The 18,376-nt window shown below is 40.0% G+C and overlaps 1 protein-coding gene across 2 annotated transcripts in view; it reads right to left on the bottom strand.

Annotated features, from left to right (window-relative positions):
• The window catches only part of LOC111655426 (rho GTPase-activating protein 44-like), an 83,634-nt gene that overhangs the window by 10,762 nt on the left and 54,496 nt on the right, over positions 1–18,376 (bottom strand). The window contains exons 8-19 of one of the 2 annotated variants that reach the window (XM_087174120.1): positions 17,141–17,209; positions 16,969–17,050; positions 15,949–16,076; positions 14,200–14,311; positions 10,290–10,371; positions 10,079–10,159; positions 7,945–8,058; positions 6,671–6,762; positions 6,375–6,555; positions 2,662–2,679; positions 1,011–1,202; positions 1–216 (exon numbers count right to left, since the gene is read on the bottom strand). The exon at positions 1–216 is cut by the window's left edge and continues 321 nt beyond it. In XM_087174120.1, the coding sequence (XP_087030246.1) occupies positions 1–216; positions 1,011–1,202; positions 2,662–2,679; positions 6,375–6,555; positions 6,671–6,762; positions 7,945–8,058; positions 10,079–10,159; positions 10,290–10,371; positions 14,200–14,311; positions 15,949–16,076; positions 16,969–17,050; positions 17,141–17,209 (1,367 nt within the window). The remainder of the gene's footprint in view (positions 217–1,010; positions 1,203–2,661; positions 2,680–6,374; positions 6,556–6,670; positions 6,763–7,944; positions 8,059–10,078; positions 10,160–10,289; positions 10,372–14,199; positions 14,312–15,948; positions 16,077–16,968; positions 17,051–17,140; positions 17,210–18,376) is intronic. The other variant, XM_087174119.1, reaches the window with a different exon arrangement.

The raw sequence follows: 18,376 nt of genomic DNA, 5'->3' as shown, positions 1-18,376 counted from the left end.
GGGGGGGACGGGCCGGAAGGCACGGACTCGGGGCTGGGAGCAACGGGACGCATACCCGGAGGTGCTCGGGTGTAGAAATGGTGAGGGAGCGAGAAGGAAGAGCAAGAGGAGGAGGAGGAAGATGAGGAAGATGGGTAAGGGGGAGGCGGCCTGTCCTCCTCAGGGGAGGGGTAGGCGTAACAGGAGTCCGACCAATTGGAGGATGCATCATCCGAGCTGCAATGATAAAAATATCAAAGTTTCATGGGGGAACTGAGCTGGTCAAAGTTGGTTAGAGAAGTGGGACATATTGATTATCTATTGAGTTTAAGTTTGGTCCATTACGAGGGAGGAATTCAGGTGATTATTAATTATCGTGTTAGGAAGGAGAAGTAACGGAGCAACAGGGTAACAGCACAAAAAATAAAGAAGAAGTGCTCATGAAAATCTGTGGTTTTCAAAATAAAAGAGAAAAGTCAGTCACCTCATCCATTGCAGGGCCTTGCGACAATGGACTGTTATGCTGCTCATGATGCTTGGACTAATGGCAAAAACAAAACAGATATATAACTCATGCACATGCAGCAATGAACCATTTCTGCTGAACTATGGATGAACTTCATTACGTAAAAAAACCCAGACTACAGAGAAGTCAGAATCTTCACTTGCAGCACATGATATACAGTATCGCCGCTCAGGCAGAAAATTAACTCCACACATGGCTCTACAAATCCAAGGATGAGAAACTTTTAAAAGAACAACTTAAAGAGTAATCACAGAGTTTGAAATGACATGCTTCATCAGAGGTGAGACACTGGGGTTCACATAGAGGTGGGAGGATGAGTTTGTTGTGAGGGGTGGGGCAGCAACAGACAAAAAAACTGGGGGGTAAGAGCAGACAGCGCTGTCCTGGTGTCAGTTGCAGGGCGCAGTAGCACACGCGGCGAGGAGGGGGATCAGCAGCAGGTGGGAGGCGTGTGTGTAGGGGAGGAGGAGGTGAAACAGGAAGGGGAGGGGCACAACAGCCTTACCTGGCTCGGTCACTGCTAGTGGGAGGAGGGGTGGGGGAGGGGGAGGCAGAGAATTCCCCAGGCTGCTCGGGGATGAGAGCGTCAGTGGGCGGGATGGGGGGATGCACGCTCGGTGGCGTGGAGGAGGCTTTACGCGTGGACGAGGAGCCCCTGCGCGACACCCAAGAAGTGTCCATCACCCTGACACCCATGCTGCAGTGGGACAGAGATGCACAGCCAATCAAATCAAGGGAGGGCGTGTGTTTGTGCGGTTCTGGGGGGGGGGGGGGTTTCCACACCCTAAACGCATCGTCAGGGGTGAAGTGCTGCTGACAGGGGATCGGCTTAGCGCAGTGAAAAGGCCTGACCCTGAATCAGCCTCCAGGGTCACACTACTCCACATATAAAGCCTTGTATTGTTCTACTCATGATCCTCAGCATGCAACAACAGAGAACAACAGTTTATCTACACAGTGTCTGGCTAAAATGGATAATTCCCTGCACGATAACAGTGTATGAGTGAGGTGAAACGCCAAGTCTTGTAATAACTGCCACACAAGAGCAGTTTGGATGAAATGGACAAGAACAGGATGCATGTTATGATCCCTGTGAGAAATAACTTAAGTAATAATTTGACATATTTGGAAAAAACACTTTATTGTGAAGAGTGAGATGAGAAGATTGATACGACTCTCGCCTCTGTCTGTTCAATGCAAAGCTACAGCAAGCGTCTGATTAGCTTAGCTTAGCATAAACACTGAAAGAAAGAGAAACTCTGTCGAAAGGTAACAACATCTGCCTACCAGCACCGCTAAAGCTCAATAATTAACACATTACATCTCAGTCCTGTTGGGTACACACAGCCTGCTGTACATATCTCAAAGCCAGGAACCCATTTATGAGGAGTTCATACAACCTGTCATCACCACATCCACCACTGAAGTTGGATTAGAAAAGATGATCTCTAGCACAAAGTTAGCACTAGCTCAACTATCTAACATTATGTTGCAGGACAAAAATTGCAAGAGCTCTGGAGCTAGGGTCACTAAACAGCTGATTTCTGCTCTGTTGGTCTGAAAGCCGATTAATAAAGATGAATTAAAAGAAATTTTTTCCCCCAACTATGTGATATAGCCTATAATATACAGTCAGTTGCCAGTTTATTAGGTACACCTAGCTAAATCTAATACTCAATTAGTAGTACAAAATGGGAATACTCAAGTAAAATACAAATACTTGAGCTCAGTACTTGAATTTAAGTACCTAAGTACTTAAATTCAAGTACTGAATTTTCATCATCAGGTTTGGAGATGCTAGCAGGTGAAGTTTGTTAACTTAACTATGCAGTCAGCTAAGACTAAGCAACAATAAGCTTTTGTACTCACAGGGTGAACAAGTCTATCCAGTGCCAGAAACTGCAAAGATGCTACTTATATAAACATACAAAGAAAGACCTGCTTTGTTGCCCCCCATCCCCACCCCCATCCCACTCTGTAGGAGACATTGAACTATAGGAGTCCAAGTGTGTCACTTCAGGCAGAACTGACAGGAGCATTAAACACACACACATATGACAAGTGACAGACGGTTTCCTGTCAACGTGCAGCTGAGAAAGACGGATGATGAATTGACTGATGAGAGGGTGAGCAGAGGTAGAGGAACAATACTGTACCTTTGTATCTTCCTAATGCTGCATTGTTAACACAGAGACAAGCACAATGAGGACAGGAGTAAAGATCATGGGGGACAAGAGTCTCCCCGGGCTCATTAACAGCATTGTTATCAGAGCAGAAGAACTTTGGCAGGATAAACTTTAAAGACAAGAACCAAGATGGAGGAGCAGCAAAGTGAAAACAGGGAGGCCGGGCTGGCAGGGAGCTGCAAGGGACGAGGGTCACGCTGAGTGTAATGAGGAGAGCGATTTGAGGGGTGAAAAGCGCTCTCCCTGAAGTGTTTCAACCACGTCAAAATGCAAAGAGAAAATGATTGTTCCATTTAGCCATAATTAGGTCAAAGTTTCCCTGATGAATCCAAGAAAATCCCCCCAAAAATAAGAGAAAAACCAAAAGGTTTCAAGCAGCTGCAGTGATTCTGTCTGTTGGTTCCTTTGCAGGGATCAGGGAATCATAATCAGATAAAAAAAAAGATCAATTATGAAAATTTGATCAATTAATACTGATAAAATGTGTAATCAGTATGTTATTTTAAGTTGTATTCATTGGTTCAGGGAGCCAGCAGGGAAGCCAGAGGACGAAGAGTCAGAAGAATGAGAAGATTTATACCACTTTCATATCTGTCCAGTAAATATGAAGCAGACAGTTAGCTTAGCTTAGCATGAAGACTAAACACCTTAAAGCACCTCTAAGGATCACTAATAACCACAAAATATCTCATTTATTTACAAAAATAAAGTGTAAAAACAAGAAGTTGTGGTTTTGTGCACTAAACTGTTCTTGGCTGGGATTTTGTTGCCTTTAGCCGAGCTACAGAACCTATTTCATCCTGTTTCCAGTATTTAAGATAAGCTAAGCTAACAAGCTGCAGGCTACGGTTTTATATTTACCATACAATTTGTATATATCCCAAAATACCACACTATTCCTTTAATGACTACGGTTTTGGGGTAAGATGTTCAGGAATCTAATCTAACTATTTCCCAAAGTCCTGTAACTGCTATTTATGTCTACTGATTGAAATAAATCTTATTTTATGAATCATATTTGTCAAAGATGTTGCTAAACCATTTTGCTTTGACAAAAATCTCTAACTAGAAGGTCACTCAGAGAGAGCAGACCTCCACCAAGGTCAGTGTCAAACAACACACACCAGACTTCAGAGAAAAAAAAAAAAATCAAATTCATATTAAAGAATCCATATCCATCCCCAATTCTAATGGGTTCTTCCCTGACCCATGTCCCACCACCAAGTTCGGTGCAAATCGGTTCATTACTTTTTGCATAATCCTGCTGACAAATAAACCAACAAGGGTGAAAACGTAACCTCCTCTGTGGAGGTCAAAATAAACTCTCTGGCTACTGTCTGCTATTTTTTTCAAGCCTTGTATGTGACCTTGTATGTATTATCCTGTCCAGGGTACCTATAAATTATTCTCAGTGGCCAAATTAAGGCACAGGGTGAGTGCAGTGTGTGTCCTTCAGCTGGCTGTGCTGGGTGCAGAGAACCATGGGAATGATGACTTGATATCACATTTTTTTTTATTCTTGACCATTACAGGGCACAGATCCCCGGAGCAGCAAATTTTAGTGTCTGAGCATTAGTTAACTTTCAAGAGAGATGTGAATTTTGCAACTTTACAAGCAAACAAACAAACCTTCAGTACATAAAAACTGAGAAAACCTCTCTTTCAAAGCCTCTAAAGATTATTCTCTGTGTGTTTCCATTGAAAGCTGAGCTCTATTGATCAGACCCAGCACACACTTGGTCCAGGTTTAATTAGCTGGGGTACTTGGGGTCCCTGGGCTGCAGACAGCTCAGACTACCCGCAGGCCTTAATAAGACCAAGGGTGTATTAAAGCATTGAAGAAAGAGAGACACAGAGAGAGAGAAAGAAAGTGACTAACTGGTTTTCAACTAATCCTCCTCTGCAGCTCAAGGATTGTCAGATTCCTCATTTCACAGACTAAATGTCAGCTCTGCCTCTGTCTATCTGTCTCTTTTCTTCCTTGTTTTCTCACTTCAAACCGTCTCAATGGGCGGCATAAAGAGCTCGAAGGCAGGTGCTGCAGATAAAAGAGTGACACCGTATCCTCTCTGTCCACCTCATAGTGAAACCGAGCTTTTCCCCTGAGGTCACTTCTCACATGAAACTTGCGTAATCAGTGGGGAATTCTCCTGCTCTTACTTCACATGTCCGACCCTGTCAGGAGGAAGTCATGTGGAAACTTCACGTGCCTCCAAGTGGCCTTGTTTAGAAAAAAGCTGTCAGTTAGCATCCACCCTGAATGAAACAGAGAAGACTAGACTGCTGATTGATTCGGAGGCCGAGAGACATGATTGTGAGTCTAATCACTGGGAGGTTTTAGATGAATGGGCTTATCTAAGACCAGCTCATAGAAAGAGGATTGTTAGGGGAGTTTTTTACTCAGTTCTGAATCATAAGGGTCATTTATTGACATGTATCTGTCTCCAGTTCTTCCTCTTAACTATTCCCAAGAGTTTTAGAAACAGACCATCTGTTCCAACGTTGTTTCTATTTGTTTTGATGAGATTTTCTTTTGCATTTTAATGATGATTTACTGATACCGAACACGAGTTTGCAGCTCATTTAGATGTGGTAATGGACGAATTGTGAACATACTTTACTCAGTTTAATTATTCTACTACAACATGCCATCTTGTATCTAAAAAACATCTCTGTTTGGACCGTTTTTTAATTTTTTTTTATTTGTTCATTACTTTAGACAAAAACCTGCAAAACAAGTAATATTCCTTTCTTTCATTCCCAAAAAACTGTTTGTATATTTGTTAAGACAAAACCTGTAGCCAATGAAATGCTTAATTGAATACACATTTGTCAATAACTATATATAACACAAACTTCTCTGGCATAAATAAGACCCCATGTTTTCTTTCTGTCATAGAGTTGCAAGGCATGAAACTCTTCTGGTTAAATCATTGGTCCAAAAGTTCAAAACTTCCCTCAGAAAATTTCTGGCTTGTTGATTAAAGGTCAGAGGTACAAGCTTGTAGACATAAATTCTCCATATTACAAATTCTAGCCCTGGATTTTTGGATGAATTTGACAACTATGTCACTGTGTTTTTTTCACAGATACAACAACAAAATGCTTTTAATTCACTAAAGATCTGGTATTGTATAGGTATTGTAATATCTAGAGCCATCAAACATTAAAAGAAAAAAATTATTGAAATGTGAATTTACAGTTGGGAGAAGTATTTCCAGTGGCTCCTCCTGTGTATTTTCTATTCTAATGTAACTGATGAAAACATGTTGTTTTAACAGACCTGCCTTTCTATCCTCCTGCCTAGATTGTTGTGATACTTGTTTACCTTTCTGAACAGTGGAGCTGTGGAGAAACTGTTCAAAATTCAGCTACTTGACCAAACTGACTGACCAGAACAAAGCGCACATCACATATCACATACTGGAGTAAGTGAGTAATCACATACAAGGCGTTGCATCATCTGGCGTTAAAAATGAAGGGAGCGCCAGGTCAGCTGACAGTGTTGGCTTTTAAATCTCTAGTTTTTATTTTTAATAATTGTTTTCTACATATATTATTGTAAATAAAGTATTTACATTTAAAGTCAGGTATTTAAATATTAGATTTGTACTGCATCCCCAAACAAGTTTTGAAAATAAATTAAAATAAGTTTTCTTTTATATATAGTAGGAGAATCATACCCGTCCTTCTTATAGAACTCCAGCATCATGTTGTCCGTGGCGACGCTGAGTGGCCGTCGGCTCTGATCACTCTGCTTACGGTCGATCTGATCCATGTCTGGAGACGGCATCGAGCTGTAGTTGGCGTTGTGGTTAGTGTGGACGGGGCTTCCGTAGTTCCCTGTGACGTTGAACTCGATTTCTAAGAAAGACGGAAGAAAAAGAAGAGATACAAGAAATAAAAGAAAAAATAAGTCTTAGTATATTTTGCTGCTTCCAAATAAAAATCTACTTCCTGTTGTGTTTTCTCTCCTCACCTCCAGGGAAGAACCAGTCGGCGTGCTGGATGATGGGCTCGATGATACCGACGATCTGCAGGGAAACTGTTGTCATCATCTCTGTGATGTTGCTGCAGCGAACAGAGGAGACAGACTTTTTCTTTAATGACAGGACGCAGAGGAAAAGTAGCTGTCTGGATCATCAGAATTTATGCGCAGGCGGTGATTAACACATTTTCATGATACTGCAGAGGCATTAAAATGACAAAAAATTAAAACCATTTCAGAAATGTGGCCTATTAAAATCCTAATTAAAAGTTAGAGAGGGATAAAGAGTTAGTAAGATTTACATAGAGATATAAAGGAAGTGTCCTTCACCCTTCTCAAACTGCTTAGTCATCATCGTGAATATATTGTATTATAAGAATTGTCTCCTGGAGATGTGTTGGAGCCGTGTGCCCACTGGCCTTTTGTGTTAACAGCACTTTGAGCTCTGAGTGGCATCACGACTATCAGCAGCTCAAATTTTCCACTGAGAAAAAGAGGGAAAAAGAAAGTGAGCTGTGATGAGAGAATCCCTGTGGATACTGAGTCCTTCGCCTCTCTGTCTGCCTGCCCAATCCACCAGGCTGCTGCATTACAAACTGATTTTTCACATGTGAAAAATATGAAAATGAACCGAGGCGACACTCAAGTGATACTTTACCCAAACATGACACTGTCTCTCCTCATTTTTCCCCCTCAATTGAACCCTATAAACCTCACTGATATGAAGAGGGGGCGGGTAAATGAAGGAACATGTCTCTCAGTGTGGCAGTGTAACTCACTGATGTGTTTTTGGACAACAATGGAGCTCTATGGCTAAGAGGAAGAATGTATATCAGCTGACAATGTGAAAAATAAATAACAGACTGATACTTTAAACTCTCAGCTAATTTAAATCAGGGTTTAAAACAACACCATTTGCTGCATTTTAGGAATAAATTACATATGTAGCATCTTTTAATCTTGCATCTTTGCTTGTTTTTAATGTATTTTTTCACTGCAGCACTTATTTTTAAAAGGTGTCCTAAATTTCTTACCTGATTTTATGCAATTTTGATGTGATATGATATTTCAATATTTTCATTTATTCAAATTTGGTTTTATTGTTTTTAAATGCTATTTCAATGCCTCTGTAAAGCACTTTGAATTGCCTTGTGTTTGAATGGTGCTGTATAAATAAACTTGCATTGCCTTGCCTTTAAATATCACATGTATGTCTCAATCTAATGAATGCTTATATAGTCATATAGTTGGATATGCTAACGTACCCTTCATTGTGTGTCCACAGCAGGTTGGGTCCAAGGACAATAGCGATGTTTCCAGGTGTCATCTTGTTTACATCCTGGTACTCAGTCAGTTTGGAGAGGAATTTGATCAAATACCTGTTGAAACAAATACAGGAAATACGTCAGTCAGTCAGTGAAAACATCACTTAAAATTATGCTAATTAAGCTTTTTGTTAAATTCCCAAAGAATTGTGAGCTAGATGTTTTCAGAAACTGTGATTGCATCTACCAAAACAAACACGATCTTTGATTTTTCTTATTTCTGTGAGAAAGGTAAACTGCTATATTGTATATCAAGGATCTGAGGACAGAGGGTATCGTACATTGTACTGATTGTAAAGCTCTTTGTTGCAAATTTGTGATTTGGGGCCAAATACTATGATTAAAATTGGCTTAGCTACATAAAACTAAAGGTAAATGACCTAAAGAATCCCTGTCCTGTCAAACAAACATGTCAACGTCTCACAACCTAAGAAAAAAAACAGTTTTCAGCTTGATGAGAAATGTGGGAAATAACAGAACAATACTGGGCTGTACTTGTTAATCCAGGCCAAGTTTCCCACCCTGAGCTCTTTGGGTTAAAATAAGGTCTATTTCCAACAATAGACTTATACTGTGTGTGGTTTGAACAACACTATGCTTTTATCATGCCCTGCCTTCATGAGGCACACTGAGCTAAAACACATTATTCCAGCAAACTACTCTTTCTATTCTCTGGTCTTCGTAGGGGCTCTGAGAGAGAGAAATGGGCCAGTGGGTTTCTGTGGCTCTGTGAGAGCAGCTGAGCTGGATGACTCATCCTGAGCCCAACTACAGTTGAATGAACATCAGGCGGCTCATTCCAGCGAGCAGCGATCATCTGGACAGGTCTGACAGGTCTCCTCAGAGGACGACTGTCTAAAAATACACCCTATTTGTGCGATTCGATGATGACACTGACAAGTGCTGCAGTATCTCGCTCTCTTTAATTTCTCTACCATTGCTTCCTCTCCTCTTGTTCTGCGTTTTCTTTTGCTCGTGAGAGCAAGTCCTTCAGCAAATATTCACAACTCATCTCAATCCAGCAGCTAATAGATCTACAGTTAAGGTATACAGCCTTTTTCTCAGCAGCGGTTCACACTGAGGTCAAAGTCCTTTCAGGGAGGTGTCGATCAGAGCCGCTGGTTGATCCAGCCTCATCGATTCAGCACCACTGCTGATACGAGGAAGCAAACAGATACTAAGAAGGTAAAGTGACTGAAAATGAAACATGAAAGGCAGATTTTTCTCTTAAATTGGCTATAATCAATAAATAGTTTTATGCTACAACCCCTGCAACAAAAATTTCTCAATTACTGTTCAATGTTTTTCAATTTTGTTAAGTTGAAATAAAAAGGACCCAACTGAGAATTATCTCCTAATTCTGCAGTTCCCCTCAGTTTTACAAAGCGTTTTAGCGTCTTTCAGCTATTTAGTTTTGATTTATGGCTCTGAAAAGCCACTGGCCATTACTAGCAAACAGCAGACAGACACAGTTAAAGATTGAGAGAGGGAACATAGTCGAGCATTTAGCAGCTAAAGAGGCAGATATTTTCCTCAGGAGCTGGTGGAGACCAAACACAGAGCTAAAAGAGAGGGAACACTGGACTTAGATTCATCAGGTGGACATGAACACGACTCCTGATGAATGCTTAAGTTTCTACAGCTTGTTTTCACTTGCTAAAACAAAAAATAAACACATAAACAAACAAACAAAAAAAAGTTACTGCAGCTTTAAGAGTGAATTGCAGGAGGGACGGGAGGAGACAAGGAACGGCAGATGAAAGAAGAGAAAAGGGCTCCATACACAACCGAGTAATCTTAATGTAATGTTCAGGATGTTGTTCTTGTTTTTTTTATTTCATAGTTAGAATATATACATAGTTAAATTAACCCCAGCACTTATCAATGATATGATTGATCATGGTTTTGACACAATCAATCCTGCATCTGCAGTTGAAGAACTAAGTTAAACAAATGATTTTAGATTAACTGGGTTATTTTAGCTGGTTTACTTCCATGTCGGCCTGGGTAATGAAAACAACAGTCTCTGGGAGAGGAGCACAGAGGGGAGTGAAACACGGAGACAGTGACTCACTTGAAGTTGTTATTGTTGGCTGGGGGTAGTTTCTCACAGGCGTTGAGGAGAGCCTGGAGCCTCTTGTCTTGATCTTGAATGCTGTGGGGGTGCAGAAAAGAGCTGCATTTAGAGAAAGGTGGAGCATGTATAAACGTTTCTAACTTAAAGATGTGATTTGAAAGGAAGGTCAGGCATCTCTACTGATTTATTATACTGAAGCGATACATACTTGGAGGCCTGGATCCAGTCGTTGTAGAGTTCAAAGCTCATTAAAGGCTCAGGGAGCTCCCGCAGGTAGGACTTCAAAGCACCTGGAGAGAACAAGACAAAGCTATGATAAATACATGTATTCATGTAAATATTTGTACAAATACAATGATATATAATGCAGATGTGTCTGTATGATGACCAGCAGGTGATATATATATGTATAGAATGTATAAAAACGACACAGTTGGAGACATGAGAACAAGATATTTTCTGAAAACAAAAGAGGAAACATGAAGGGAAACCAGCTGTGACTGGATTAACACTTCAACCACTCAATACAGAATCAATTCAGTGCAGTATATACAGTGGTGTTTGACTGATGCCTCTGTATTTTGTTCTGGAGGAAATTTCATTATGGGTGTGGGAAGAACAAACCACTGCAGAAACTGCTCTCAATGGACAGGTTTGAATGAAGTCTGAATCAGACTGTCAGGCCTGGATGTGATTGTATATGTGAGTGTAATTTCCTTCTTCTTATTGCAGACTCTACGGCATTCTATGTGTGTGTCATTGAACATTACCATTCAATCCTACAAGCCAGACAGTCTTCACTTGGCTGAAATTGTGGTCCATTATAAAAGCTTCAGTATTCTTCAATCAAAGTGCCTGTTAGATCCTCTAATAGCATCTGAACCCCCTTCTCTCTCCTCACCTTATCGACGGTGCAACTGAGGGGGCTGTGTCTGACATTTCAGACAATTTTATAACTTTCCCAAAACCAACAATCTGACATTTTCTGCTCGCTTCAAGCAGCGATTGCTCAGGTGTGTGTGACGCTGGGGAAAAGAAGCTGGGTTTGAACTTCTTTTCTCTGTCTCGATGAGCAGGTTAAAAAATGCATTTTCCCCTCATTGTGACGATTGATGTGAACAGTAACTGAAGCTCTGCAGGATTTTATGCATCTCAATGAAACCACATGATTTGCTGATTGCATGAAAAAGCAGGTGCACAGGTGTTCCTAATAAAGTGCGCATTGAGTGCAATTCTACACAGACCCACCTACTGTAGTTCAACAATAATAAACAGAAAACTATTTCCAATCAATATTTGACCAGAACTAGTGGCGTCATTTTCCAGCGCTGACGAGGTAGGCGTCAGATCACCGGGCTTTTCTCTGACTTGTCTTCTTCTCTCTCTGGTCTGCTGCGTTCACTTCCCCCAGGGATTCACAGGATGGAAGACTAACAACGAAGTCGGGCTGTCCCTCGCTGGGAGACAGCTTGGAGGCTGCTGTCATTCTGTCTGAGTGTGTCTCCGTACATGTCTGAGAGTCTGGAGTGTGTGTGTGTGTGTGTGTGTAGGTATGTTGTGTGCGGTTGGTGCTAAATAAACATATTAAATATTATTTTGAAACCACAGGACGCTCCTCTGGTTTACTATGTTTACTCAGAAGAGCAAACTGATTGTGACTGAAGCTGAATGGAAGAGGAACACCTGCTCGCCCCCCCTCCACCATCACAACCAACACCACCCCCACCCCCCTGTAGGAGAGGCTCACAAATTACATTTGCTGTTAGAGCTAACTCACTTTAACATGGCATCATTAGAGAGGGATATGGCCTCGACTAGGATTCATCTCTCTTCCTCCGCACGCTCCAGTGAACACTGCTGAGTAACTGACTTGATATTTAATAATGTGACATACTGTGTTGTTCCTGATGGGAAGAAATACTGAATCTCCACGTTTGTTCAGCTGAACAGGAGGAGCTTTTCAATATGGAGACTATGTAATGTATTTTGCATTTTATTTTATTAATTGTTTGTTTTGTACCTTTGTTTTTAACATCTTCCTGCCAAGATGTAAATTAGATATACAGCTAACTCTGGTTATGTACTGCATGTTCCCTGTTAAATAAACTAATAGTCTAACAGATTTAAGATGTGGAGTTTTGTTAGTTACATGGATTCTTCAAGAAACAATTTAAAAACCGACCAGATATGACCTTCATCAGGGTTAAAACAAAGAGATCCAGACCTGTTTATTCAGTCAGTCAGTCGTCCTAACTGGGTCACTGGGACAAAACGACAGCAAATGATTAACGGTGCCATATGACGCTATCTGGTCCACTTTATTTGTGGGTAAGTTTTATTCAGAAAATTGTCACAGAAGATTTAAAGAGAGCTTCAGGTGTCGGAAATCAGAAAGATAACAAATATAGCAGTCAATAAAGCGTCACATTAATAGTACAGCTGCCAATGGCATGTCATAAAAGCAGCACTCTCATTAAATCTAAAAGGCTTCTCAGTAAATTGGCAAGATGATAAAAACCACATGGTGAACAGAACATTAATTTAGCATCAAGTTTGTTTTCTGTATATTTTAATTGAATTAATTTCATATTTAAACTCAAAATTAATTCAGATGAAGCCATTTATTCATTTCAAATGAGTATTTTCTTTTTACACCATCTGTATATGACTCGTGAATTTGTATTTGTGAATTGTGCCTAAGAGAGAAGTCCAAGTATGAGGAAACAACACATACAACAAATCTGTTTGTGCAACTGGCTTTTGCATGAAGACAAATGACTGTCAGTCAGATATTACATCCCAAAACCTTACAAACAAACAAACAAAAACAAAAAAAAGTACAGAAAAAAAAAACAGCAACTCAAAAACAGAAAATAAAGTAAATTATTGTTATTGACGCAAATGAAAAAACATAAAAAAATAAAAAAAAAGAAAAAAAGAGAGAAAATGAGTTTATCCACTTAGGTCTGGATGTACTGTTGCATCAACAACCCTCAGTTCTTAATAAACAATCATTGCTGTTAAGTGCCTCCTTAAATGTTTTGCCATAAGAGCCACATTTTACTTCATTATTACATATTTGTATTCAGAGACTTTATCCATTTATTCTATTCCCTGTGTAAAAACAATTATACTGGAAAACAATATACCACAGAGATGACAGGTTATTAATTTTCTTTGACTGAATCAGTTTTGATGACCAATTCTTGTTTTAATGACACTGGAGGCATTTGAATGTACCAGAGAGCTTCTTCATTAACATGCAGTATCCCCTCGACTAATTTTTCTTTTACGGCCCAACAATTTCAACCATGTGTTGTTTTCTTAAGCTAGAATATATGAATAGTTGTTATATTTGAGATATAAGGTTTTGATTTGACAACAGCATTATGCAGCAGTCGAATTAAAAGAAAGATCAGTCACAGCATCATAAAAGCCTGAAAGCTTCTCTTTCTTTTGTCGTCAGTCACAGGTCGGATTTAAAGGCAAATCAGAGACAGCAACAAAAAGATGCCAAGAAAACATCTTTCTTTTTGGCACAAGATGAAGAATATGTCTGAGACTAATCCCAGTTATATTTGGAATTTATTACTAGACATGTTTTGGAGTGAAAAAGAAACACAATAAAGAGGAGAAGAATGGACAGAAACTTGTCTTGTAGCCGCTAGAGAACTGAACTGAATCCTAATCAAGTCTAAAGTAATCTTTTAACTCTCCTGTGTGGCTCTTACATAAGACCTTCAAATTAACCTTTACCAGAAAATTCATGAATGACAGCAGCAGAGGAATCAATAATACGTGCAGGAGAAATAAAAACAAATAGTCAAAGGGATTAAAAAAATATTAGTGAGTTCTTCTCTGCAGATCATTTGGCAGCTTAATTAAGACGTTTATTCCCAAAGCGGAGGGCAGACGTCTCAGTAACACATGGACATAATAGAGTTTGCCAGGAATTTACAGGAGTAAGATCCCTAACGAGCTAGCGGCGGGTGCCAGCTTATAAATCCACCCATGTAAGGCACCTTCTAGGTGATGGTAATAAGTGGTCATGGAAACAGATTAGGTGCAAGCAGGAGGAGGGGAAGGGGAAGTTCAGGCAGTGTTTGTCGATGGCTCACCTGCGATGGCGTGCGGGTCTGCAGAGTACTCCTGGACGTCTAACACCCCGCAGTCCAAAGACGCCTTCAGCTTCTTCAGTTTGGAGGCAGAGGGGGCGATTCTGAACAAACCCTGATCCACAAGACAAGGACGACACCGGTCAGAGAGATACACACACACACACACACACACACACACACACTGGGGTCATTTCACACCCACAGCAGCAGTCAACAGCTGGAATTCTTGAAACTAAAGAGGGATAACTGATCAGTGACAGTGGCAAGAGAAGTACTCAGATCTACCACTGAAGTAAAACTGGCAATACCAGAGTGTAGAAATACTGCAATCAAAATTCTAGTGGGTAACTTAACTATAATAATACATCACGTTTATCAGTTGATTATATTCAGTTTTAATAATTTGAATCCTCAAATCGCTTGTAACTGCAGCAAGTGCAATATTTGCCAGTATAAGTATAAAGCAGCATCAAATGAAATTACTCAAGTAAAGTACTTGAGTGAATGTACTTTACACTACAGATTACTGATAACTGGAGGTGTAAATTCCACTGGGGATGACATGGTGGAGCTTGTTGTGGTTATACACAGCTTAAAAGAATGAAGAACTACCCCCCCACTACTACATTCTTCTTTCATTCTACATGGAAATGGCCGACAATGTTTCAACCAGAGTGAGAATTTGAGGGCAGAAAGTTGTCATTAATGGCCATAAATCATACATCAATGAAACAATAAAAGACTGAATAAAAGTGTTGTTTTCTTTTAGCCTTGTTTTTTTTTTTTTTTTAGTTAAGATGCACAATTTCAACATCCAACAATTTTGCTATTCACTTTGCTAAAGTCCTAGGACTCTCAAGAGACTTTAAGAAGCTCCTGCTGGGCCACAGAAGACATGATGCAACTTTTTTCACAGTCAGAGTACTAGTAGTAGTAGCTCCTTATTACGAGTAACCTGATCCTTCTATTGGTGGACTGACCCTTTACGTATCAAGCCTCTATCAGTAATACATGTCATTTTAAGTAGAGTTATATTTCAATAATAATAATACAACTGTTTACATTATATTTCTAAGTCTTTAGTTGTCAATGAACAATGAGCCCCAACTTGTTCCTGAATGTTATGTATATAAATTAAACTGTATTCACTTGGTTACTCTGTGTCCCCTGCATTTCTGAAACCAGACCTACATCACAACTGTAAAACTGCAGCTGAATGAACAGCTGAGTCAGCAGCAGCTCATTCATCCCCAAAGGTCAGTGTGTTTTTCCTTTAACATCAGGAATGAATTCCTTTTACCTTCCACACAAATTTGCCTCTGAAACTTCTGAGGTTCAGGATTAACTGGATTGAATTAACACAAAATTAGACAAATCTTTCTCTGCCCTGTTCTGCACCACAGTGCCAAACATCATCCAGGATGTTTAACAAAGACCAAATGAGACTGGAAAGAACTCATTCATAATGCCGAGTAATTAAAGCTGCACTGGTTCCAGTGAACCGCTCATTGAACTGATTTCTCATTGTTAAGGGATTTCTTACCTTCACACATAAATTAAACAGTGAAGACAAACTGCTGTGTGAAAATCAAACTGTAGCCTAGACCTTGTTAGATACCATTTCCCCTTCAGTAATTAAGAGCGACTTCATCTTGGTGGCACCACCTGTCTCATGAGTAGCTTTGTTTACTGCGTGTGTGTGTGTGTGTGTTGTGTGAAAGCCATCAGGACAGATGCTGTGTGTCTGACCTCCTCCTGCATACCACACTCCAGCAGCATGGTGACACAGGCCTCGATGGGAAAGGCAATATCTCTCCCGCTGAGCGCTAAGTGCTCCTCTAATGGTTTCCCATAGCATGGTTTCTCCACCCAGGTCTCTGTCGAAACACAAACACACTGTGTTACACTCACACAGATGCACAAAATACAGCAACACTCTGCTGTTGGGATGCCGTTACATTTCACTGATGCTCAGTGTTTCGAGGAATTTTCTCTCAGGTTGCACAAAGTGACCTCAACAAACAGAAACTATATTTTCAGTGTGAACCTGAAGGCCACAAAAACCTGTTGTCTTACTCAGCGATTCCCTATAAACAATGTGGCCCCACAGCACATGAACACACCGTTATCTGCCATAGTCACAATGATACTGGTTGTTTGAAATGTGTGTTTTTGTCTGTGCATTTCTTATGGGTTTAAGTAGGATTTTATTTAATCAATAACTCCTCATTTCAAGTCAAAACACTTCAATTTAGAACAACTCATGTTTATACTTCTAACATGGTCTGAATATAAAAACTAAATTTTAAGTTGAATGACCTTGAAATGAACAGAACTTAAAAATTGACATTAAATTAATGAGAAAAGATGAGTGGCTTTCACTAAATTCCTCTCTGTGGGTTCTGCGATTGCTGCCTGACAGTTGCTTATTGATTCACAAATATTTAATGTCATAGAAAAATACTTTTGATGTGATCAAGAAGGAAAGCTTTCACTTGTGCTGAGGATTTATACATAAACATACCAGCTAATTTAGTGACCACTGTGTAATTAAAACAGCTCATTTCCAACCCCATAACTGTTCACAGGCGACCACAAACATGTGCAAACCAACACATGGACATGTTCTCATCATGATATGAACTTCAGCACATTGAGGGGTTAGAATCACAAAACTGACCGCAGCAGGAGTGTGTGTGTGTGTGTGTGTGTGTGTGTGTGTGTGTGTGTGTGTGTGTGTGTGTGTGTGTGTGTTGGTGTCAGACTCACCCTGATGAGCTTTGATCTGGGGCAGAACACTCTGAAGCAGCTCTAATGACTTCCTGTGGTACTCAGCCTGGACTTCTATCAGCTAGTCAGAGAGAGAGAGAGTCTGTGATGGACAAGTGGAATATTTTTGTGTCTTCCCTCGTGCCTCAGTCTGCAGAGATGCAGTACTTACTGTCTGGAAGTAGCTTGCATAGTCAATTTCTTTGGCCACAAAACTGTACATGTCTGCTGATAACTGGTCCTGGTGGGAGAAGAAAAAATATTTGAAGAATAAGAAAAGTCACATATGAAAATTTAGACTTTTAAGAAGAGAAAAAGCGCAGGTGTCGTTAATTACATTAATGACAGCTGTTAGCTCCAGGGCCTGTATTGTGCAGACTGGCTCACTGGGACATTTAATGTAGCTGAGCCGTAGTTAATGTTATTAGTAACACCTGTGAGTCTCCTGCTGTGACAAATCTGCTGTGAAAAAGGTTATAAAGAGTCAAAAATATAGAATATAGAAGCAGAAGTGCACACACATCCAACATGGCTGCACAATCCTCTGAATGAATTATTATTGCAAGAATAGAATGTATTTAATCTGCATGGACTTAAACCAAAATTAATCTATCACCTGCTTTAGTGCCACCTCCAGGTGAAAGGAAACTATTTTTGCAGGAGTTGATATTTACATGTGTCGTTTAAATTTAGTTTCAGTTCCATTAATGTGTAAAAGAATTATGGCAAAGTATATAAACGAGGCCACATGGAAGAAATGTGAAACTGAGTTAAAAATCAAAGCGTTTTCATTCTCCTAACCGGATAACATCCAAGGCACTTTCATTTACACTTGCTGGCTTGATCACATCCATCTTTGCTTTTCCTTCTTCTGCACTTTAGCACTTTAGTAGGAAACAACAGTAGTTCAGCTTGTGTTAACTAAAAATTATCCACAAGCTAACACAAACGCAAATGCATGAATGAGTCAAATTAATGAACAAGTGTGTGACACAAAAGTTCAATCTACACAGATCATTCAGTGGTTGAATTGATCAGGGATCAGATCAGCAGTAAAGTAGTTTGGTGCGCTTCTTATTTGACCATATGTGTAGAAATGGCTGAAACCATTTTTCCTTGTTTCAATGAGACAGAAAACAACAGTCAATTTCTGTGTCATTTTAGTGTAACCTTAGCTGCTGTTATCATAAAGAGAGATTACACAAACACAAGATGTAAATTCATCTGAAGGTGGCTCAAGGAACTGGATTTCAATTCTAACAGATCCACCTCGGATGCATGAAGTGACTTGGTGTAAACGGGGTCTTAAGTGCTTTATAAATGGCCTAACAGTGGCGCTATCTGCACCAAAACATAGTCAGGTATTCACAACATTTTATTGAAGTCTGTTGTGTAGTTCTGTACAAAT

Source organism: Seriola lalandi, unplaced genomic scaffold (genome assembly GCF_002814215.2).
Source record: "Seriola lalandi dorsalis isolate HSWRI2012SDOR001 ecotype SW California unplaced genomic scaffold, Sedor1 jcf7180002054317, whole genome shotgun sequence".
NCBI classification, from domain to species: Eukaryota; Metazoa; Chordata; class Actinopteri; order Carangiformes; family Carangidae; genus Seriola; species Seriola lalandi.
The sequence above is the reverse complement of the archived record's forward strand: the minus strand, read 5'-3'. Positions and strand labels throughout refer to the sequence as shown.